The following is a 24,650-nucleotide window of genomic DNA, read 5'->3' on the forward strand; positions in this document are numbered from 1 at the left end:
CAGTGACAAGACGTCACTCACGTAAGCCGCCAGGCAGCCCGGCTGCCCCACTGACCACCTGATCCGGCCCGCGGCCCGCCGCCTACTCGTACATACATTGTTGACACTGTGAGTGACATGACACATACTCTGAGGCTGAGCCTGTAACTGACTGTGAGTGACAATTTAACACAACAGTTACAGACTCAGCCTCAGAGTATGTGTCATGTCACTCACAGTGTCAACAATGTATGTCAACAGACTCAGTCACTGTCTCACTCTGAATCATTCTGAGCTCCCGGCCACAATATAATATTTGGCAAGCCAATGAAGATTAGAAATATTACTTGCGTCTAACGTCTTGCGGTAATAGCGGTTGGTATCATGGGTATGGTAACGGTTGGGTTAATTAGGTTGGGTTAATTAATTATTTACTGTTATTTAGTAAGACAGTAAGACTTAAGTGTAAGATGATGATCAGAAACAATAAATGACACACATGATGTCAGACAGTGGTGGACTAATTCATACCGGCAACCATATCGCACAACGCATTAGCAGCAGCAGCACTGCAGCCAGCCAGCCTGAGCAGCTGAGCTGAGCCCAGCCCGGCCCAGCTGAGCTGCAGGCAGGCGGCCCACCGGGATTTTTCCCGGTATCCCGGCTGCCCAATCCGGCCCTGATGGAGGCACATTGTTTGCAGAGTGTGTTTTACACGTGTGTTGAGACAACATCATCACATGCTGTCCTTTTTTATTAGATTGATTGTTTTTTGTGATGTGGTGTCCAAACGTGTTCTCCTAATACAAACCAACGAGCATTACAATTATACATGATGGCATATCACTGTATTGATGCAAACAACATAGCTTAAACAAGAACATATGCTAACATATACTAATTCTTATGGCTTATTGGTATACCTACATGTGCTTGTTAAATAAAGCAAATATTGATATTTTTTAATAAGCCTGTATTTCTCTCAATGTGTTGACCACATTGAATACGTAAAATAAAGTGTAGTTTTGGAAAGTTAGCTTAAAGTGTTTTACTTATTTTGAAAATCTATTTAATTTAAAAGGTGCATGAAAGCAGAAAATTATCTTTCATGATTTTGACACAGCATAACATTTTAAACAACATTCACGTTTACTTATATTATTTAATTTGCTTTATTATCTTCTTATCCTTTGCTGAAAAGTTTATCTAGAAAAACTCAGAAGCAGCAAAGATCCTAGCTTCTATCTGCTAATTGGTGGCTGCATATATATCTACCGATTGTCATTGCCTCACCTATGTGTTAACTTAGAAACTAGTAGTGTATTGATGCTCCTTCAACACATTATACCAAGAGAATCAAGCATATTTGATAATAAAAGTAAATTGGAGACTTGTTTAAAATTGTATGTTCTACACAACTAATGAAAGATACATTTAGAGTTTCATGTCCCTTTAAGAGTTACATTTGACATTCATGCTCACAGTACTATATTATGGATAAAAACAATGTTGAATCGATACATGACACGATATTGAACATTTACATTAAGAATACATATCAGGACATAACATCTATAAAAAGTATACATCTCATTTATAGATCATATGATATAGGTGAATGCATATTGAGAAATGACATCAAATACAAATGCACATGTTTAGGAAATTACATTGTAGACAGTTAACATATTAAACAAGATGGAGTATATTTCGCTGAACATTCATGGATTAAAACTTGCCTCAAAATTTATTCTGGATCAACAACACATTGCATTCATTTGTTTCTTCCACGAGACAGCCATCAATAGATATTTGTTTGCTCTTTATCATTTATGTTTCAACAATGTACAAGATTGACACAATCCATAAATCTAGAAAATCATGGTTTTAAACTTATTCACAAACATGGCGTATCCAATACAATGGTTGTCCTTACTTCTTTTGCAGCTGACCCTTCTGTGGTCCTGTGTAAAGCAGCAGTATTTTTAAAGCATTATTAAATTAAATGTCTGCATTTTGCTGAATTCAAGTTTGTCAGAATATGGATTGAGTTTAGCATTATGTATTAGCTTCCAAGTAAGACATACATTTCTGCCCATCCTTTTATGTAATGGCTTTAGTATGTCTTAGTTAGTAACTGCTACTAAACAGATATGACATCATAATTGGTTGGTGTGTGCTCCATCATGAGCAAAATTATAAATAGTAATAAAATGAATAAAATACAATAATTATAGGCATATTTTTATTTCATTTTGCTTACCCAATTACTAATGATTATTTTGTGTTCGAGGATGATGTTTCTGAAACATTTATGTATCCCGAATAATCAAATTCTATTGCATATTAAAGGGACAGTCTACACCTATATTAACGTTAGCCCATACCTTAGATTGTGTTCCGATTGTCATAACTCACCCCTTCAACCCCAATGAGTCTGCTTCAAAAACGGAGTTATTCAAAATCAAAAGTTTGATTTCAATCGTTACAAATGGCCGACAAACTCCGCCCAATCCCTTCTCCTCCTACCTTGAACTCGTCTTCTCTTTGTAGCTCATACTCGTGTACGTAGCAGCCACTGACATAATTACCGTCTAAACACGCATGAGCACCTTTACGGAAGTGAGTAAACGGAAGTCCGTCTGCGCAGCTGGCAATTAACCAAACCTATGGTTGTGTGCAAATTGAAAATATGCTTTTGTCCCGGATTTTTTGTTCCTCTGCTGTTGCGCATGCGTGAAACAACGAAAGCGCAAGACCGATTTTTAATCAGTGATCAACTTTTGATTGGAGCGTTTGATTGGAGACAGTCTGTGATGTAGTTTATAGGCGGAGCTGGTCGGCCATTTGTAACGATTGAAATCAAACTTTTGATTTCGAATAACTCCGTTTTTGAAGCAGACTCGTTGGGGTAGAGGGGGTGAGTTATGACAATCGGAACACAATCTAAGCTATAGGCTAACGTTAATATAGGTGTAGACTGTCCCTTTAAATCTGAGCACGCAATCCTGAAATATAGACACATTGGGGACGATTTATCAAATGCCGGGCAGACATGATTCGCTGCAGCGAATCATGTCTGCCCGGCATCACTAAATGCTAACAGCATACGCTGTCGGCATTTAACATTGCACATCCTTTTCTTGTGAAATGCTTGTGCAATGCCGCCCCCTGCACCTTCGCAGCCAATCGGCCCCTAGAAGGGAGGTCTCAATCATCCCAGTCGTATCGTATTGGGATGATAGCAGTGGTGGCGGACGAGGTAAGGAGCAGCGGTCTTATGACCACTGCTTCTTAACTCTCGTTTCCGGCGAGCCGGAAACATCAGGGGGTAAATTGCAGCATCCGCTACTTGGTAAATCTACCCCGTTGGGATCATATGTTATGTACTCTGCAATCATAACCATTCAATTTAAAGAGGTCAGCTTCCTCTCCCAACAACAGTCACCAGCACACAATGCACAAGCCTTCCTCAGGGCAAACATAAAGTGATTTTAAACACAAACCAGGTTAGATAGTTCGAGAAGCATGTTTTGCAATATGGTTTAGATTCAGTGATAACATTTATCATGCATGACACCTTTATGTTAATGTTTTACCTTCTTGGAATTAAAATAAAATGTTGATCCAGGGGGAAAAAGAAAGCAGTTACAAAAATTTCTGTGGATTTAAAGGCTCAGTAAAGTAAAAAATAAACTTAGCAATTTTAAACTTTCCAATATCTTTCTATTATATAATCAGCGTCATTCTCTTGGTATCTTTTGTTGAAAATCATAGCTAGGTAGGCTCAGAGCAGCAAGGCACTACTGGGAGCTAGCTGCAGATTAATAGCTGCACAGATATACCTCTTGTTATTGCTTGCTTGATGTGTTCAGCAGAAGTGAATTGCTGATCCTCCCTTTAAAGCAACAGGTAACACCTTGGTTGTTGTTTTTTTTTAAATATAAAATGTTTACTTATACATAGTAAAACAAATATACTTTTTCCCTTATTTGATGTAATTTAGCTCTGTCTTTTGTAATTATCAGAGCAGGAAATGCACCCAAATGACTTATCAAGGTTAACCCTGCTACATAGCTTTTCCTATTTGGCTTTAACTGGTAACAACTGCAAAACAATGTGCTTTAGACTTTCATTATGACTGTGGCTAGCCTTGTATGCGGATTCAAGCCTGGACAACAATTGCAAGAAAAAAAAATATGTTAACTTCTTTTAAAAATGTTTAGACTTGGCTGACATGATATTCTCTAGCAAAACAACAGTAATGTCTTGTAATTATAAGGTGTTCAGTGTCCCTTTAATTAGAAGTACCCTAAAACATTGGCTGTAAGTTTTATCCTGCTTTTATTTGCCATAGTAGACTGGGGGAAAATGAAGTTGTGAAAAAAAATGTAAATCTGATAGGAGGCAACTTAATAGCTGTATAAGTTTTAACCCCAATTGTAAACGGCAGCAGATATTATGTACATGCTGCTAATCGCAAACACAGAATGTCCTTCTCTGCATTTATCAGTTCTTTAGAATGAAATATTTGTCCTGTTCCTGCTTCTTGAGGGTGGAGTGCTGTTTATTTCACTCAATAGCAGAACAATGAAGAAATACATCATACGAATAATCCTTGATTAACCTGTGCTAATATTTACAAAGCTCATATAACCTGCCATTTGCTTAAGACTTAGGAGTTCAGTAGTTCAGAAAGATCTTCAGCAAAACTCGGAACCTTTAGAAATGCCCAAAATTTGAAGCCTGTTTTGTTTTTTTTGGAGCCACTTACATTCTACTAAAGAACTTCACGTGAACAAGCAATGGGATCTTTGGAGTTTAATGTTGGAAATGGACAAAATGCTTAAATCAATTGTATTTCAATGCTAGGAAAAAACTTCAGGGAAGAATGGAATATTTTTTCAAGCATATTTTATGTTTTGCAGTTTGGCTTCTGCTCATTTTAAAGGTTTTTTGTTGCCCTGAAATCTGCACTTGTCTTGATGGGAAGGTTGAGTGTAGCAATAAAGGTTTTCGCTTTATTCCTGAAATCCACGATGAAGACTCTCATATTATATTACTGGCATTCAATAAAATAGGAACTTTGAAATCATTATCATTCTACAAGTACCAGAATTTGGAGCGTTTGGACCTACAGCATAATGTCATCTCCAGCATTCACAATCAAGCCTTCCTTAGTCTGCACAACCTGAGCTTCTTGGATCTCAGCAGCAACCAACTGACGTACCTAAATCCAGCAGTTTTTCAACCGTTGTCCAGACTGACTGTGTTAAATTTGGGAAACAATCGGATTTCCAGGATATCTGGGTCTGTTCTGGCCCCTTTAGTATATCTGCAAATGCTCTATTTGCATAACAATGCATTTGTTAACCTGCAAGTAGACTTGCTATCTAACTTACCATCCCTCACACACCTGAGGTTGGATGGGAATCCGTGGGCTTGCTCGTGTCAGATCCAAAGTCTTCTCTATTGGATGCTTGATCATGAACATTTTATTACAGGTAAGACATTATTATGATAATTGCATTACTAGTATGGATTCCAGGATACAACGATAATGTAATTGGGAAAAAACCTTAAAAATCCTGTAAAGAAACATTCTAGTGTACTTATACAATGCTCTGATCTGCTAATTTCTGCCCATTTAAAGGCATGCTCTGACCTGATTGTCAGATATTTATTTATGCTACTCCTGATTAGTTTGTCATTCATGTCCTGTAATGAGCAGCAATGCATTGTGTCTGGGAGTGCAACATTAAAGGGACACTGAACCCACATTTTTTCTTTCGTGATTCAGATAGAGCATGCAATTTTAAGCAACTTTCTAATTTACTCCTATTATCAAAATTTCCTTAGCTTAGATGCCTTTTTCAAAAAAAGATAGCAAGAGAACAAAAAAATAATAATAATAGGAGTAAATTAGAAAGTTGCTTAAAATTGCATGCTCTATCTGAATCATGAAAGAAAAAATTTGGGTTCAGTTTCCCTTTAAAGGGACATAAAAGTTCAAATTAAATTCTCATGATTCAGATAGGGCATGCAATTTTAAGAGAATTAGGTTATCAAAATGACTTAGTTCTCTTAGTATCTTTTGTTGAAAATGCACTACTGGGAGTTAGCTGGTGATGGGTGGTTATACACATATCCCTCTTGTCATTGGCTCACCAGATGTGTTCAGCTAGCTCCCAATAGCGCACTGCTGCTCTAGAGCAGATTTTAACTATATGTTTAAACCATTTGCAATAATAAAATGCTCTAACATATCTTTGGGCATATTTTCTAAAGTCACTTTGATTATGTGTTTAGCCTGTTTGCAGTGGTTTAAACACAGATAAAAACACTGGTTTAATAATGAAATGCATGTATTATTATACTAGACTGCCCCTTTAATGGGAATCATCTACCCGTTCTTTGGTAGTCTTTGTTCACCACTGAATTGGTTTCTGATTACTGGAATCCGTTTCATGTGTTTGTCCATAAAAAGGTTTTAAAAAGTGTTTTATTCTTCTGGGTTGTGCTACCCTGTAATGCTATAAGAGGCAATTTACAAAGCAACCTGACCTCAGTCTGTGTTTACTGATATGTAATATTTATTTATTTTTAAAGGGACATAAAAACATTTTTTTTGTCTGCATTGTATTATAGACATTGAAGTCCTGAGTATACATGTATATATATAAACAAAAATAAACAGTATTAAAAGAAGTTTAGAATCCTTTTGGTTGCAGGATTACTTATGTTTATGGCCCCTCCTCCGGTGCATTTATTTGTTATTTTTATTTCAGACCAGGAGGTCCAACCAATCAGATGCCTCTCCATCCATCCCAAGTAAACACAGTGTGCTCCCTCTCTCTGCTTTAGCAAGTCTACATACTTGAAGTAAAACATAACATTTAGGGCTCCATTGATCAATTTGTGGATGTAGCTTGTGAGTCATCACAATGAAGGCTCATCATAGCTTTGCTAGTAGTACACTCAATTATCTATATAACCTAGGATATAGCAATGAATCCATAGTTGAATATTCATTGAGATAACCAATCTAGGAGTTAACTAATGTGATATACTCTGGTGTTGTAAGTAAGCTTGCTTTAAATTGCTATACGTAAATACTGATATAAAAAAAACTGTATATATAACATTGATTAGCTTTATCCAGGATTACCCAGGTAAAGTCTGATGTATGATCTTACATCGGGCTTTACCCACAGCTGCAGGATAATTTCATTTTTACCCGGGTAATCATAGGATTACCCAATATCTTAATTTACCTGTAACATGGGAGTGCAGAATTATTAGGCAAATGAGTATTTTGACCACATCATCCTCTTTATGCATGTTGTCTTACTCCAAGCTGTATAGGCTTGAAAGCCTACTACCAATTAAGCATATTAGGTGATGTGCATCTCTGTAATGAGAAGGGGTGTGGTCTAATGACATCAACACCCTATATCAGGTGTGCATAATTATTAGGCAACTTCCTTTACTTTGGCAAAATGGGTCAAAAGAAGGACTTGACAGGCTCAGAAAAGTCAAAAATAGTGAGATATCTTGCAGAGGGATGCAGCACTCTTAAAATTGCAAAGCTTCTGAAGCGTGATCATCGAACAATCAAGCGTTTCATTCAAAATAGTCAACAGGGTCGCAAGAAGCGTGTGGAAAAACCAAGGCACAAAATAACTGCCCATGAACTGAGAAAAGTCAAGCGTGCAGCTGCCAAGATGCCACTTGCCACCAGTTTGGCCATATTTCAGAGCTGCAACATCACTGGAGTGCCCAAAAGCCCAAGGTGTGCAATACTCAGAGACATGGCCAAGGTAAGAAAGGCTGAAAGACGACCACCACTGAACAATACACACAAGCTGAAACGTCAAGACTGGGCCAAGAAATATCTCAAGACTGTTTTTTCTAAGGTTTTATGGACTGATGAAATGAGAGTGAGTCTTGATGGGCCAGATGGATGGGCCCGTGGCTGCATTGGTAAAGGGCAGAGAACTCCAGTCCGACTCAGACGCCAGCAAGGTGGAGGTGGAGTACTGGTTTGGGCTGGTATCATCAAAGATGAGCTTGTGGGGCCTTTTCGGGTTGAGGATGGAGTCAAGCTCAACTCCCAGTCCTACTGCCAGTTTCTGGAAGACACCTTCTTCAAGCAGTGGTACAGGAAGAAGTCTGCATCCTTCAAGAAAAACATGATTTTCATGCAGGACAATGCTCCATCACACGCGTCCAAGTATTCCACAGCGTGGCTGGCAAGAAAGGGTATAAAAGAAGAAAATCTAATGACATGGCCTCCTTGTTCACCTGATCTGAACCCCATTGAGAACCTGTGGTCCATCATCAAATGTGAGATTTACAACGAGGGAAAACAGTACACCTCTCTGAACAGTGTCTGGGAGGCTGTGGTTGCTGCTGCACGCAATGTTGATGGTGAACAGATCAAAACACTGACAGAATCCATGGATGGCAGGCTTTTGAGTGTCCTTGCAAAGAAAGGTGGCTATACACTGATTTGTTTTTGTTTTGTTTTTGAATGTCAGAAATGTATATTTGTGAATGTTGAGATGTTATATTGGTTTCACTGGTAAAAATAAATAATTGAAATGGGTATATATTTGTTTTTTGTTAAGTTGCCTAATAATTATGCACAGTAATAGTCACCTGCACACACAGATATCCCCCTAAAATAGCTATAACTAAAAACAAACTAAAAACTACTTCCAAAACTATTCAGCTTTGATATTAATGAGTTTTTTGGGTTCATTGAGAACATGGTTGTTGTTCAATAATAAAATGAATCCTCAAAAATACAACTTGCCTAATAATTCTGCACTCCCTGTATATATATATATATATATATATATATATATATATATATATATACACAAACACACACATACACACACATAAAACCTTCAAATGGTTTAACAATCTGCCTATGAAAGCCAACCTCCAGTGGATTAGCTGTACACCTTACCAGTGAGAAGGTTCCAGACATCTTTGAGATGTTCTTCCAGACCTCTAGATTTGCAGCAGGTAAAGTAAACATGGCTTTGAATTTAGGAACAGAGAGTGCCAAATGTGTTCAATTCCTTATTTACCGGGGGGGCCGAGCCAACTGCCGAACTAGCTGGACATGTCTCGGTGCAGCTCCCGATACCAGGATCCTAAATTAGGGGTCTTTTCACATGATTCAACTGTTTTCTGCTCAGCATCAATGTGGAGAGACCCAAGAACTACCATATTACCGATATGAGTTTGCTAAGGTACCGGAGAGACTGCACCGGGACATCATTATTGTCCTACTCTTCAGTGACACGGTGGATGACGAAACCATAAAATTTAGCTAACGCTTTATACACGTGGGACTACAAGCAGTGCAGATGGGCATATATTGGTAAGATCTGGGGCGTCCCAACTCACCGGAGAGCATAACTGCCTCATTAGCTTTCCAAGAAGGGAGCCGCCATTTTGAGAACAACACGCATTATCAATGGACACCCAGTTAGCCTGAGAGGCACTGAAAATATACCCCTTCTCAACGCTCCCTGCTAAATCCCCACCATGGGTACTGCTTCTCATTTTCTTGAGGAGCTACGATCCATACTGGAGAGGCATCATACTGCCTTAGCTGACAAGCTGTACGCATCGCCTAATAGCAGAGACGCAAGTTACTTCCAGCAACCTGACTTAAATGAGCCCATCTTGATTGAAGGGAATGGGGGGTGCGCTTTGGGGCCCCGGTGCTTGTCTCCTGCCCTTAACATTCCTATAGAAAATCGGTAGGCTGACACAGCTAAGAAGCTAGCACATCATAATGAAGTGACGGCCAGAAAAGCAGATAGAGTTATACACAGCCTTAAGATTCTGCCTCCAGCTGGCGCAACTACACTTGAAGTGATCAGTATAACCATGTTACAGGAACAAGAGCGCGCTGCTTATAGTTTACAAGTGATCCCTTCTCAGAAATTTGACCATAGCTCTGGAAACATAAAGCTGCACACCGCTCACCCTCCTACCGCAGCAGTAAACCCATGTGTTATCTCTCACACCCCGGTGTATGTCTTGCTAGCTCTACTACAAATGTATGTAACACGCTGGAGCTGTAGCATATGGATCCTAGATGGCTTGGAAGAGCAGTTACTGCAAGGTCTTATTTATTATTTACTTTATTGACTATTTGTACCGGGAATTGGAGTGTGACATTGCAGATTGTATTACCCAAAGCCTTTCTAGTCCTCTATGGGCTTATGAATATACATTAATTCTTCATCTGTAGCATCTCACTAACAGTTCGCATATTCACTAAAGGGAAAGTATTGACTTACTTTCTACATGTGGACTAGACGTCAATAGCACTGTCTTTATTTCTCACAGCTTTATTTTGGCTTAAATTTACTGTCTGCATTTGTATTTGCTTATTATAATCTGTATGCATGTTGTACCATATCATAGGAATATTTAGGAGCTATTGAGATCAGTTATTCTTATACCTGCTATGTATTAGGTTATATAGCATTATATCACTTGAACCACCTCTGCTGAAACTAGCCACAATGCAGAATTTGGCTTTAAAGTTAACGTTCCTGCTTAGAGGATGCAATTGCCATATTCTACCACTAGAGGGGAGTCACAGTTTGATTCAATCTTTCCCACCATTACTTTCTGTGCTTTTACAGTTCACTTTATTTTGTATTACTCTTATCTCCTCCAAGACTTCTAGCGCAGTAGGTATGGAGCTGCTTTACCTAGGCTCACTGCATATTTCTATATACATATAGGCTATGATCAGACTGATGTGCTTATCCAATGTCTAGGAAACATTGATGCTCTTAAGTCCTATTATCATTATGTACATGTTCCTAGGTTGATTTTGTCTGTTTGGAAAGCTAGTTAAAGTAGATTATATTAGTTTGGATATCTCAAATGCTAACACCTATATCTTTGTTAACCCTTACCCAGCAATATGTTCTCATATGTTGTTTCAGGGACTACCTTACTAATATTATCTTACAATTTGTATTATCATCTCATTGTACTAGTGCCCTTGTTAAATTAGGTGACTGTATTTTTAGAGCCTGACACCTAGAATTGACAAGATTTCTATGGGGTTTATCCACCTCAAGTAGTTTGCGAGACTTTCTAAGTTTTTCATGTTGGGTACTGAAAGTTTGTAAGATCTCCTAACTCACTGTTAGCTTTTGATATATCACTGTATGTTTCATTTGTTGGTACTGCCCTTTTAAAAAAAAAAAAATAAGTTTAAAATTGTTGCTTGCAGCCAGATACTGCTATATTAGAGTGTAATATTGACAAACTTAAGATCTAAGCTCTACACAAATTATTGCTCACATATGGTTACTACTTTATATCTACAGGCTCCATACTGTCTATTTGTACCCACCGCGATATAAATGATATTTAAACACTTTATCATATAATACTTTCACACCTGCAGATTTTTAGACTTTATATATATGTCTGGAGTTTAGATGTAGTTTATAGACATGACACACTGCTGCCAGCGGTCGGGGCAGAGTGATGCCTTCATTCTACAAATACATTGCTACATAGAACAGGTTCAGACATAGTTTTACACCGTAATGTAAATCAGGTTATATAAGTAATGTCTTTATTTTTTACTTTATGTTAAAGCTCTAGACATGTTTCCAATGTTATATTTACAATTGTTGTTCAATCACGAAAACCACATGTGATTTAAATGTTCATTCTATTTGAACATATATACAGGAGTGCTGTAACCATGCTACTTACATATGCTTATCTTATGTACAGATTTCAATTACTTCAGGATGACTTGTTTTCTAGCGTTGGCTGGACCTGCGCTAGTGCCCTGTTGTTGTACAATCTCTCGTCCTTATATTGCATAATAGAGCTGTATAACACTTGCTATTTGTATCATCTTAGACTCTTAGGTTTTGTTGAGCAAGATATAGTCTTGGCCCATGTCCAATTAGTTTCTCCACATAGACAAAAACCTTTGCTCTATTGCGACCTGTCTACTTTAAGCCAGGACGCAGTGGCTTATCCTACACTCTTTAGAAATGTACGACTCTCTAATATACCTCGCTTAATATAATTAAATTACCACCTCCCCCCCCCCATATTCTCATATAATATACCTCCTAATTTAGGAGAGTTAACTTAGCGGTTTATCTTGCTTATACCACACCCTAATCACTTCTCTCACATGTATATCTTGCAGTGTAATTACATATTGAACATATCCCTTTCTCTTAGCTCTGCAAGCTTGTTTAGTGCCTTTTGTTCAACGCTTCTCTTTTTATTATTTTTATTTCTCACAAAGTCTAGTAGTAGTGTTTGAATTTAATGCAACATACACACATATCTCACTACACTAATTATGCATAAGAAAGAATTCCTCCTCTACAGTGTTGTAAACTTTTCAAGGTCCATGAGCGACCTCTCATGTTATTGGTGGACACTTTACTTGCTATAAAACGAGGTTGTAACTTTTCTTTGTACTAAAACATCTTTGTTGTTCTAATTTTTTTTTTTCATTGTTAAGATAACCTTACATTGCAAAAATTGACAAAATGATATTTGATTACATGACTATGTAAAAACCTATCTTTAGGGGTACCTACTGGAGGTGGTACCCACGGGCACTTTGATGGAGAAGGCATAGCCACCACCAATTGTAACACAGTAGAGTTGATATAACCCCTAAGGGTAGAGATACGTTAAACAGGATTGCTTGATGAACCCACAGGAGGCACAGAAACCCTAAACCAATATGAGAGCCAGCAGGCATCCAACGTATAGAATTTGCAATATGCTCAGCACATGTCACACAGATGAGCAGGGGTGCAAACACTGACAGTTTGGCACATAATCCAGGTCAGCCCCCCAAGCTAAGGGTCCAGGGCCAAAAGCTGGCACACTTAAATCAATGATACAAAAGTAGAATAGGAATGGGAGAAAGGTATAATTGTAACAGAAACAGAGTAAAGCACAGTAAGGTACAGAGAAAAGTATAACAGTAACCCTCAAAGTCCCCAAACCCATGCTAGCAAACTGATAAAAATGCTTCAGAAAACATTTATCATTTTAGTGTAGATTTATATTGTCAGGTATCTGTTCTCTGCTGTATGTCCCTTTAACTCTGTGTGTTAAAAGCCTGTCTCTCCCAGCAGCAGCTGCTAATTAATGCAGTTAGTTGTGGCATTGCTGCAGCTCTCACGCTAAAGAAGCTCTCTAATTCGTATCTACAGAGGATTTACAAATACCTTCTCTTTTCCTGCAAGCTAAACTTATACTTGATTCTCTATCAACAGAGATCTTTTGTTCTAAGGAACTTTCCCGGATTTCTACCGCATCTTACCACAACAGCAGTTTCAAAGCCAAAGAACAGACTTCCTGAGCGTTCATATACCTCAGAGCTTAACCGGACTTACAATTACTCAGCACTACAGATTTATCGAGTTACGGTAAATAACAAACAACTCCTAACCGGAAAGAACTGTTCACCGATTCCTACGATTGTTATCTCCGGAATTGCCTGTATCAAGAACAAGTTTCCTACAAGCTGAACTAACCTACTTACAGCCATCTCCTTGTTCCGGTAAGATCGGTTGGAAGATTGATATCGCCGGTTCTTGGAAACTAACTCATGCCCCTACTAGATGCGTCACTCTGAGTGACAGGCTTGCTCCTCTCTGCAGCGTCAATCGGTCACGCCCATCTGTGACGTCACTACAGCATCGAGTGTAACGCTGTGCAAGCAGAGCAAGGCAGATTTCTCTGCAACAAAGTATTACCTTAAGTTGATCTGTTCTTCCATCCTATCATCATCAAGACCAGCTCTTCTCATCTACTTCCTTCTGACATAAGTTTTATACAGGACTCTCTCCTGTAACCAGTTAGTACTAATCCATATAATTGCTAACACTAAAATCAGCAAATCTTCCTTCTTCCAGTTCTTCATAAGTCTGCAGTTGTGATCTGTTTTTTGCAGCAATAACACTTACCAAAGACTTTAATTCTTAATACAATTCAATTCCTAACATATTAATTAGCCCAAAAAAGGAATATAGATCCAGCAGACTTGCCTACTGTGGTGTACAACTTAACTCAACAAGTAAATCAGCTCACACAGGGCTTAAGGGATCTACAGGTGCAAAATGACAGCTTAAAGGCAATAATGAAAGATAATACCCCAGAGCCACAGGTTTCCCTTCCTGAAAAATTTACAGGTGACAGGTCAACCTACAGGCAATTTAAGAATGCTTGCCATTTATTATTCTTAATGAGACCTAAGACCTACAATACAGAAAGAATCAAGGTTATGACAGTCATCTCTTTACTCAGAGGTGAAGCTAGGTCCTGGGCTGATCTACTGTTTGAAAATGATGACCCTATCTTAGGATCTCTTACAGGGTTCTTCACAGAAATGAGCCTTCTCTATGAAGATACTCAAAAACAGCTCTCTGCTGAAGCTAAGATGCGCTCACTCAGGCAAGGACGTAAGCCTGTTGAAGAATATGTTACTGAGTTCAAATTATATATAGCAGACTCCGAATGGAGTGAGATTGCTCTACGCAACCAGTTCCGTCTTGGCTTATCTGATTCACTCAAAGATGAGTTGGCCCATACACAGCTTCCCAGAACCTTGGAAGGTCTTATTAATTTATCTATCCAGATCGACCGTCACCTTCGTGAGCGATGCGCTGAACGCCAACAGCCAGAGAGCTCATTCAAATACCAACCTCCATACACTGCCTCAGCATCAGCTAAAGAAACTTCAGTCCCTATGGAACTCGGTGTTGTAAAGGGTCCCCTGCAACCCGAAGAAAGGAGCCGTAGGAGACTTAAAAATCTCTGCATGTACTGTGCATCTCCTGATCATACCGTGAAGGACTGTCCATTACTCCTACGTCAGAGGAAGTGTAAGTTACAACCTCTTACAAACTGTTTCACAACCAAAGTTATTAATCCAGCTTACTGTACTCTTTCTCTCTCCCTACAGTGGGATCGTCATCAAGTTCGTACTGATGCCATCGTGGACTCAGGAGCATATTCTAGCATTATTGATGTTACTTTTTTAAGAAAAATAAAATACCACTTGTGTTGAAAGCAAAACCCGTCTTTGTCAGAGTCATTAATGGTTCACAAGTTATTTCAGGCCCAGTTACTCATCAAACCATCCCTTTGAAAGTAACATCTGGTAAGGGGCACATTGAATATCTTTCTTTCGATGTTTTACCTTCTCCTCTATTCCCTGTTATTTTAGGGTTATCTTGGCTCCAACTTCATCAACCAAGCATTCATTGGGGTACACTTAAAATGGATTTCGACTCCTCTTTCTGCAAAGCAAATTGTTTACCTCATCAGTTCTTATTACAGATATCATCATCTGATATACCACACGAATACTCAGAATTCACTGATGTTTTTAGCAAGAAAGAAGCAGAGGCTCTCCCTCCTCACCGGTTGTATGACTGTCCTATTCAACTTCTTCCAGGCTCCTCCATCCCTGTTGGACACATATACCCTCTGTCACAACTAGAACTTGATTTCTTGAAGACTTACCTTGAGGAGAATCTTAGAAAAGGCTTGATTAGGCCCTCTACCTCACCTGCAGGGGCAGGTATCTTCTTCGTGAAGAATAAAGATGGATCATTAAGACCAATCATAGATTACCGTCAATTGAATAAGAGAACGATAAAAAATAGGTATCCTCTGCCCTTGATTCCAGAGTTGGTAGAACGTCTCAGCAAAGCCAAGATTTATACAAAACTTGATCTCAGAGGTGCCTACAATCTGGTTAGGATCAAAGAAGGGGACGAATGGCTCACGGCTTTCAGGACTCGATACAGACTGTACAAGTACACTGTGATGCCATTCGGGCTCTGTAATGCCCCAGCAACTTTCCAGTACCTAATAAATGACATCTTCAGAGATTTACTGGACGTTTGCTTGGTGGTATATCTAGATGATATACTTATTTACTCAGACAATTTGGAGGAACACCAGAAACACGTCAAGTGGGTTTTAGGTCGTTTAAGAACACACCAATTATTTGCCAAGCTAGAAAAGTGCATTTTCCATACCTCTGAGATCACATTCCTAGGATACCACATATCTCCATCAGGTGTACGTATGGAAGACAACAAAGTAGTAGCTATTAAGAACTGGCCAACTCCTAATTGCAGGAAGGATGTACAGCGCTTCCTTGGCTTCGCCAACTTCTATCTGAAGTTTATTAAAGGCTTCTCTGGAATCACCAAACCACTTAGTAAACTCTCTGGCACTAACACCAGCTTCTCATGGGACTCTACAGCTGAAAAGGCCTTCAGCTTTTTAAAAGATTCTTTCTCATCAGCACCAATTCTTCGGTTCCCTAACCCAGATCTGCAGTACATTCTTGAGGTTGATGCCTCAGAATATGCTATCGGTGCCATACTCTCCCAAAGGGAGTCAATGTCATAACCTTTACATCCTGTTGCCTTTTATTCCCGGTTAATGACACCACTGGAGCTAAATTACCCTATCGGTGAGAAAGAGCTTCTTGTAATCAAGTCAGCATTCGAACACTGGCGGCATTTGTTAGAGGGCACAAAAATTCCCATACTCATTTATACCGACCACCGTAATTTAGAGTATTTACAGTCCAGCAAAACTCTATCTGCAAGACAACTCCGCTGGAGTTTATTTTTTACCAGGTTCAATTTCCACATCACATACAGACCGGGTTCGAAGAATGGGAAGGCTAATGCCTTGACTAGAAATATCAATAAACCTCCTGCCTTAAGTGTTTCACAAAGTATAATATCTCCTGAACATTTCATTGGAATAGTATACAAACCCCTAGACACTCTACGTGTTGAACAAGAGGAAGACACTTTTATTTCCAAGGAAAAATTATCCCTAAAAGATGGACTCTACTACTTCAAACAAAAGCTTTATATTCCTCCATCATTAAGGAGCAAGATGTTACACGATCACCATGATCCACCCTTAGTTGGACATCCTGGGATCCGCAAAACGATTGAATTGCTACGCAGGAATTATTGGTGGCCACATATGGACCAAACAGTAAAGGAATATATAACTTCTTGTTTGATTTGTACAACCTCAAAAAAGGCTTCCTCGAAACCTTATGGATTGCTCAAACCTCTGCCCATTCCACCTAGACCATGGCATACAGTCGGAATGGACTTCATTGTCGAACTTCCCAAATCTAACGGTTGTAACACAGTGCTTGTGATTGTTGATCTATTGACTAAGATGGCTCCCTTTCTTCCATACAAAAAGCTGCCCTCAGCAGCTGAAACCACTGACCTTTTCCTCACTCAAATAGTTTGCTTACATGGAATCCCATCTGTCATTGTATCTGATAGGGGTTCACAATTTACCTCGAGATTTTGGAGGCAGCTATGTAAACTTCTACAAATTGATCATAGATACAGCACAGCCTTCCATCCCCAGACCAATGGGCAGACAGAGAGGGTGAATCAATCTCTGGAACAGTATATTCGCTGTTATTGTTCTGTTCATATCAACAGGATAAATGGTTTCAAAACATCTTCATGGCTGAATATGCATACAACAATTCACAAAACTCTTCCACTACAACTTCTCCTTTCTTTTCTAATTATGGTTTCCATCCTACTTTTCAATTCCACCCTCAGGCTGACATCAGCTCTCCTTGCATCAATGATTTAATTACTAACCTATCTGAAATACATCAGTTTGTAAAGAACAGTATGGAATCTGCTCAATTCCAACAGAAACATCAGTATGATACTAGAAGGAAAATACCACCTCCTTATCAGATAGGTGATAAAGTTTGGCTTTCTACTAAGAATTTAAAGTTAAAGACTCCATGTAAGAAGTTCTCCAAAACATTCATTGGTCCTTACGTCATTAGTAAGGTTGTTAATGAAAACGCTGTCACATTAGCTCTACCATCGGATCTTCGTATTCATCCCACATTTCATGTGTCCGTTCTGAAGCCTTAAGCTCCTACACGTACTGCTCCGTCCCCTACTTCATCCAACTTGATTCAAACTGATGAAGAGATTTACGAAATCAACCGCATTCTGGACTCCAGAATTGTTAGGGGTCGTCTTCAATATCTTGTTAGGTGGAAAGGTTACTCCTCTGATGAAGATTCATGGGAGCCTTCTGGCAATCTACAAGCAGATAGATTGGTATCACGTTTTCATCATGCTAACCCGTATAGACCTGGACCTTTATGCTGCGGTGCAGCTCCTTAGAGGGGGGGACATGTCCGGTATCTGTTCTCTGCTGTATGTCCCTTTAACTCTGTGTGTTAAAAGCCTGTCTCTCCCAGCAGCAGCTGCTAATTAATGCAGTTAGTTGTGGCATTGCTGCAGCTCTCACGCTAAAGAAGCTCTCTAATTCGTATCTACAGAGGATTTACAAATACCTTCTCTTTTCCTGCAAGCTAAACTTATACTTGATTCTCTATCAACAGAGATATTTTGTTCTAAGGAACTTTCCCGGATTTCTACAGCTGTTAAAACCGCATCTTACCACAACAGCAGTTTCAAAGCCAAAGAACAGACTTCCTGAGCGTTCATATACCTCAGAGCTTAACCGGACTTACAATTACTCAGCACTACAGATTTATCGAGTTACGGTAAATAACAAACAACTCCTAACCGGAAAGAACTGTTCACCTATTCCTACGATTGTTCTCTCCGGAATTGCCTGTATCAAGAACAAGTTTCCTACAAGCTGAACTAACCTACTTACAGTCATCTCCTTGTTCCGGTAAGATCGGTTGGAAGATTGATATCGCCGGTTCTCGGAAACTAACTCACGCCCCTACTAGATGCGTCACGCTGAGTGACAGGCTTGCTCCTCTCTGCAGCGTCAATCGGTCACGCCCATCTGTGACGTCACTACAGCATCGAGTGTAACGCTGTGCAAGCAGAGCAAGGCAGATTTTTCTGCAACAAAAGTATTACCTTAAGTTGATCTGTTCTTCCATCCTATCATCATCAAGACCAGCTCTTCTCATCTACTTCCTTCTGACATAAGTTTTATACAGGACTCTCTCCTGTAACCAGTTAGTACTAATCCATATAATTGCTAACACTAAAATCAGCAAATCTTCCTTCTTCCAGTTCTTCATAAGTCTGCAGTTGTGATCTGTTTTTTGCAGCAATAACACTTACCAAAGACTTTAATTCTTAATACAATTCAATTCCTAACATATATAGAGCTCAGAAATGAAATTTGTTTATTATTTAAAGTGAATTTGGTGCTCTAAAAAGTGTGTAAATCACTTTTATCACGCCTAGAAAACCCAGGGAAATAATCTGCAAGGCAGGTAAAATGGCCACCACACTGAGGAGAGGGGAGGGAATACCAATCATGCCACAAGTGTCCACACTGTTTTCAGGTCTAAATTAACCACTTCCTGCCCATAAAAGCTTTCCTTTTAGGTTTGCAAGTGAATTTAAAGGGACACTGAACCCAAATTTGTTTTCTTTCATGATTCAGATAGAGCATGCAATTTTAAGCAACTTTTTAATTTACTCCTATTATCAATTTTCTTTCGTTCTCTTGCTATCTTTATTTGAAAAATAAGGCATCTGAGCTTTTTTATTAGTTCAGAACTCTCAACAGCACTTTTTTATTGGTGGATGAATTTATCCACCAATCAGCAAGAACAACCCAGGTTGTTTACCAAAAATGGGCCGGCATCTAAACTTACATTGTTGCATTTCAAATAAAGATACCAAGAGAATGAAGAAAATTTGATAATAGGAGTAAATTAGAAAGTTGCTTAAAATGTCATGCTCTATCTGAATCACGAAAGAAAAAAAACATAATTTATGCTTACCTGATAAATTTATTTCTCTTGTGGTGTATCCAGTCCACGGATCATCCATTACTTGTGGGATATTCTCCTTCCCAACAGGAAGCTGCAAGAGGATCAGCCACAGCAGAGCTGTCTATATAGCTCCTCCCCTAACTGCCACTACCAGTCATTCGACCGAAGACAAGCAAGAGAAAGGAGAAACTATAGGGTGCAGTGGTGACTGTAGTTTAAAAATAAAAAACACCTGCCTTAAAATGACAGGGCGGGCCGTGGACTGGATACACCACAGAGAAATAAATTTATCAGGTAAGCATAAATTATGTTTTCTCTTGTAAGGTGTATCCATTCCACGGATCATCCATTACTTGTGGGATACCAATACCAAAGCTATAGGACACGGATAAAGGGAGGGACAAGGCAGGCGCTTAAACGGAAGGCACCACTGCCTGCAAGACCTTTCTCCCAAAAATAGCCTCCGAAGAAGCAAAAGTATCAAATTTATAGAACTTTGAAAAAGTATGAAGCGAAGACCAAGTCGCCGCCTTACAAATCTGTTCAAAAGAAGCCTCATTTTTAAAAGCCCATGTGGAAGCTACCGCTCTAGTAGAATGAGCTGTAATCCTTTCAGGAGGCTGCTGGCCAGCAGTCTCATAAGCTAAGCGTATTATACTCCTTAGCCAAAAAGAAAGAGAGGTTGCCGAAGCCTTTTGGCCTCTCCTCTGTCCAGAGTAGACAACAAACAATGCAGATGTTTGACAAAAATCTTAAGGGGTCAAAAATCAGTATAGAGTGAGTGCACCTATAAAAATGTATTTGTTATAGCGCTCAAAACCCTACAAAGTGACAGTTGTTCCTTCAAACTTCTGTCTTAGGCAAAGATAAAAAGTGAACATGGTGAGGGGAGCTGGTGTGTGGTAAATATCACATTAAAATCGAAGAATTATATAATTAGATGACAAACTAATTAGTCAATAAAATAAGCGACTATTATATGTTAAATTAAAATACATTTATTTAAAAATATACATAAAAAACATTGGTATAGAGCTCTAATACCATATATATGGTCGTATGATAGATAGTGTACAATACAATGAATAAAACAATTTTTCTTAAATACAGGACTAATATATAAGTACAGGATTTGCTGGGTGTTATCATACAATATGTGTAAAAAATATATATTTTTGCAAAGAATAATAGAGACAGTTGAGATTTGAGAAGGTCTCGTATATCAATACGGTATCTTATGTTGTGAAAGTCTTAATATAATCATCCGTATTTACAACTCTAAGATAAACTTAGTGGTATATTAGCTTCTTCTGTTAGAATTATGTGGGACTAACCCAGGTACTCACGTTTAGAGGAGAAGTCCAGAGTTACTAGGCCCTTTTTTTGGGCTTAGGTAAGTTTTTAAAAGTACCGTGAACAATACGTGTTATTGGTTAAAAGTGCTCAGCCTTTATGTTGAAAAAAAACGGAAAGATAAAGGAGGGCAACTTTTGCATATTTTACGTTGTAGTGATGAGGACTTTTGTTAGTGTGTATCAAGAGGTTTATGAATCGTTACAATGTCTCTTTTAAAAGGTTGCAGATAAACACCTCTATGAGGTTAGCTGGATACAATGTCTTTTTAAAAGGATGCGGCTAAACACCTCCTTGAGGTTTGCTGGAATGCCGGTTAGATGGACAGATGTCCGTTGGTCTTTGAGACTGTATACCCTGCTTTGTGGTTGGAGCTTTTCGTAACTCTCAAAAGGGTTTGCTGGAGTCTCCAAAAGACTTGTAGGATGCGGCTAAACACCTCCTTGAGGTTTGCTGGAATGCCGGTTAGATGGACAGATGTCCGTTGGTCTTTGAGACTGTATACCCTGCTTTGTGGTTGGAGCTTTTCATAACTCTCGAAAGGGTTTGCTGGAGTCTCTAAAAGACTTGTAGTCGGATGTGTTGTCTTGTACGGATATAACTCCCAAAAATTTAAATGAATTATGCGATAACTTGGAAAATCTGTTTTCTCCTGTCTGTTTTACCCTTTGCTGGAGTCTCTAAAAGACTTGTAGTCGGATGCGGTATCTTGTACGGATATAACTCCCAAAAATGTAAATGAATTATGCGATAACTTGGAAAATCTGTTTTCTCCTGTCTGTTTTACCCTTTGCTGGAGTCTCTAAAAGACTTGTAGTCGGATGTGGTGTCTTGTACGGATATAACTCCCAAAAATTTAAATGAATTATGCGATAACTTGGAAAATCTGTTTTCTCCTGTCTGTTTTACAGACAGGAGAAAACAGATTTTCCAAGTTATCACATAATTCATTTAAATTTTTGGGAGTTATATCCGTACAAGACACCACATCCGACTAAAAGTCTTTTAGAGACTCCAGCAAACCCTTTCGAGAGTTACGAAAAGCTCCAACCACAAAGCAGGGTATACAGTGTCAAAGACCAACGGACATCTGTCCATCTAACCGGCATTCCAGCAAACCTCAAGGAGGTGTTTAGCCACATCCTACAAGTCTTTTGGAGACTCCAGCAAACCCTTTCGAGAGTTATGAAAAGCTCCAACCACAAAGCAGGGTATACAGTCTCAAAGACCAACGGACATCTGTCCATCTAACCGGCATTCCAGCAAACCTCAAGGAGGTGTTTAGCCGCATCCTTTTAAAAAGACATTGTATCCAGCTAACCTCATAGAGGTGTTTATCTGCAACCTTTTAAAAGAGACATTGTAACGATTCATAAACCTCTTGATACACACTAACAAAAGTCCTCATCACTACAACGTAAAATACGCAAAAGTTGCCCTCCTTTATCTTTCCTTTTTTTTCAACATAAAGGCTGAGCACTTTTAACCAATAACACGTATTGTTCACGGTACTTTGAAAAAGTTACCTAAAACGAAAATCTTTAGTAGCTTGTAAATAAAACTTTAAAGCACGAACCACGTCAAGATTGTGTAAAAGACGTTCCTTCTTTGAAGAAGGATTAGGACACAGTGACTGTACAACAATCTCCTGATTGATATTTTTATTAGATACCACCTTAGGTAAAAAAACCAGGTTTGGTACGTAACACTACCTTATCTGCATGAAAAATGAGATAAGGGGAATCACATTGTAAAGCAGATAACTCCGAAACTCTTCGAGCCGAGGAGAAAGCTACTAAAAACAGAATCTTCCAGGATAAGAGCTTAATATCTATGGAATGCAAAGGTTCAAACGGAACCCCTTGAAGAACCTTAAGAACTAAATTTAAACTCCAAGGCGGAGCAACAGGTTTAAACACAGGCTTGATTCTGACTAAAGCCTGACAAAACGCCTGCACGTCTGGAACCTCAGCCAGACGTTTGTGCAAAAGAATAGACAAAGCAGAAATCTGTCCTTTTAAGGAACTAGCTGACAAACCCTTCTCCAATCCTTCTTGGAGAAAAGATAATATCCTAGGAATCCTGACCTTACTCCATGAGTAACCCTTGGATTCACACCAATGAAGATATTTACACCATATCTTATGATAGATTTTCCTGGTGACAGGCTTTCGCGCCTGTATTAAGGTATCAATGACCGACTCCGAGAAACCACGCTTTGATAAAATCAAGCGTTCAATCTCCAAGCAGTCAGCCGCAGAGAAATTAGATTTGGATGGTTGAAAGGACCCTGAAGTAGAAGGTCCTGCCTCAGAGGCAGACTCCATGGTGGAAAGGATGACATGTCCATGAGATCTGCATACCAAGTCCTGCGTGGCCACGCAGGTGCTATTAAAATTACAGATGTTCTCTCCTGTTTGATCTTGGCAATCAGACGAGGGAGCAGGGGAAACGGTGGAAACACATAAGCCAGGTTGAAGGACCAAGGCGCTGCTAGAGCATCTATCAGCGCTGCCTTGGTATCCCTGGACCTGGATCTGTAACAAGGAAGCTTGGCGTTCTGGCGAGACGCCATGAGATCCAGTTCTGGTTTGCCCCAACGTTGAATCAACTGTGCAAACACCTCCGGATGGAGCTCCCACTCCCCCGGATGAAAAGTCTGACGACTTAGAAAATCTGCCTCCCAGTTCTCTACTCCTGGGATATGGATAGCTGATAGATGGCAAGAGTGAATCTCTGCCCATTGAATTATCTTTGAAACCTGAAGAGCATTGAATATCGCTCTTAGTTCCAGAATGTTTATTGGAGTCCATGACCCCTGAGCCTTCAGAGAGTTCCAGACTGCACCCCAGCCCAAAAGGATGGCATCTGTTGTTACTATTGTCCAATCTGGCTTGCGGAAGGTCATACCTTTGGACAGATGGACCCGAGATAGCCACCAGAGAAGAGAATCCCTGGTCTCTTGATCCAGATTTAGTAGAGGGGACAAATCTGTGTAATCCCCATTCCACTGACTGAGCATGCAGAGTTGCAGCGGTCTGAGATGTAGGCGGGCAAACGGAACTATGTCCATTGCCGCTACCATTAAGCCGATTACTTCCATACACTGAGCCACCGAAGGGCGAGAAGTATAATAAAGAACACGGCAGGAATTTAGAAGTTTTGACAACCTGTGCTCTGTCAGGTAAATCCTCATTTCTACAGAATCTATCAGAGTTCCCAGGAAGGAAACTCTTGTGAGAGGGGATAGAGAACTCTTCTTTTTGTTCACTTTCCACCCATGAGACCTTAGGAATGCCAGAACAATGTCCGTATGGGACTTGGCAATTTGGAAATTAAACGCCTGTATCAGAATGTCGTCTAAGTAAGGTGCTACTGCTATGCCCTGCGGCCTTAGGACTGCCAGAAGTGACCCCAGAACCTTCGTAAAGATTCTTGGTGCCGTAGCTAACCCAAAGGGAAGAGC

At 39.4% G+C, this 24,650-nt stretch overlaps 1 protein-coding gene across 1 annotated transcript in view; it reads left to right on the forward strand.

Moving 5' to 3' along the window:
• Window positions 1–24,650, forward strand: part of LOC128642675 (leucine-rich repeat-containing protein 26-like) — a 118,514-nt gene that overhangs the window by 44,704 nt on the left and 49,160 nt on the right. The window contains exon 2 of the mRNA XM_053695456.1: window positions 4,908–5,483. Within this exon, the coding sequence (XP_053551431.1) occupies window positions 4,908–5,483 (576 nt within the window). The remainder of the gene's footprint in view (window positions 1–4,907; window positions 5,484–24,650) is intronic.

Source organism: Bombina bombina, chromosome 12 (genome assembly GCF_027579735.1).
Source record: "Bombina bombina isolate aBomBom1 chromosome 12, aBomBom1.pri, whole genome shotgun sequence".
Taxonomy (NCBI): domain Eukaryota; kingdom Metazoa; phylum Chordata; class Amphibia; order Anura; family Bombinatoridae; genus Bombina; species Bombina bombina.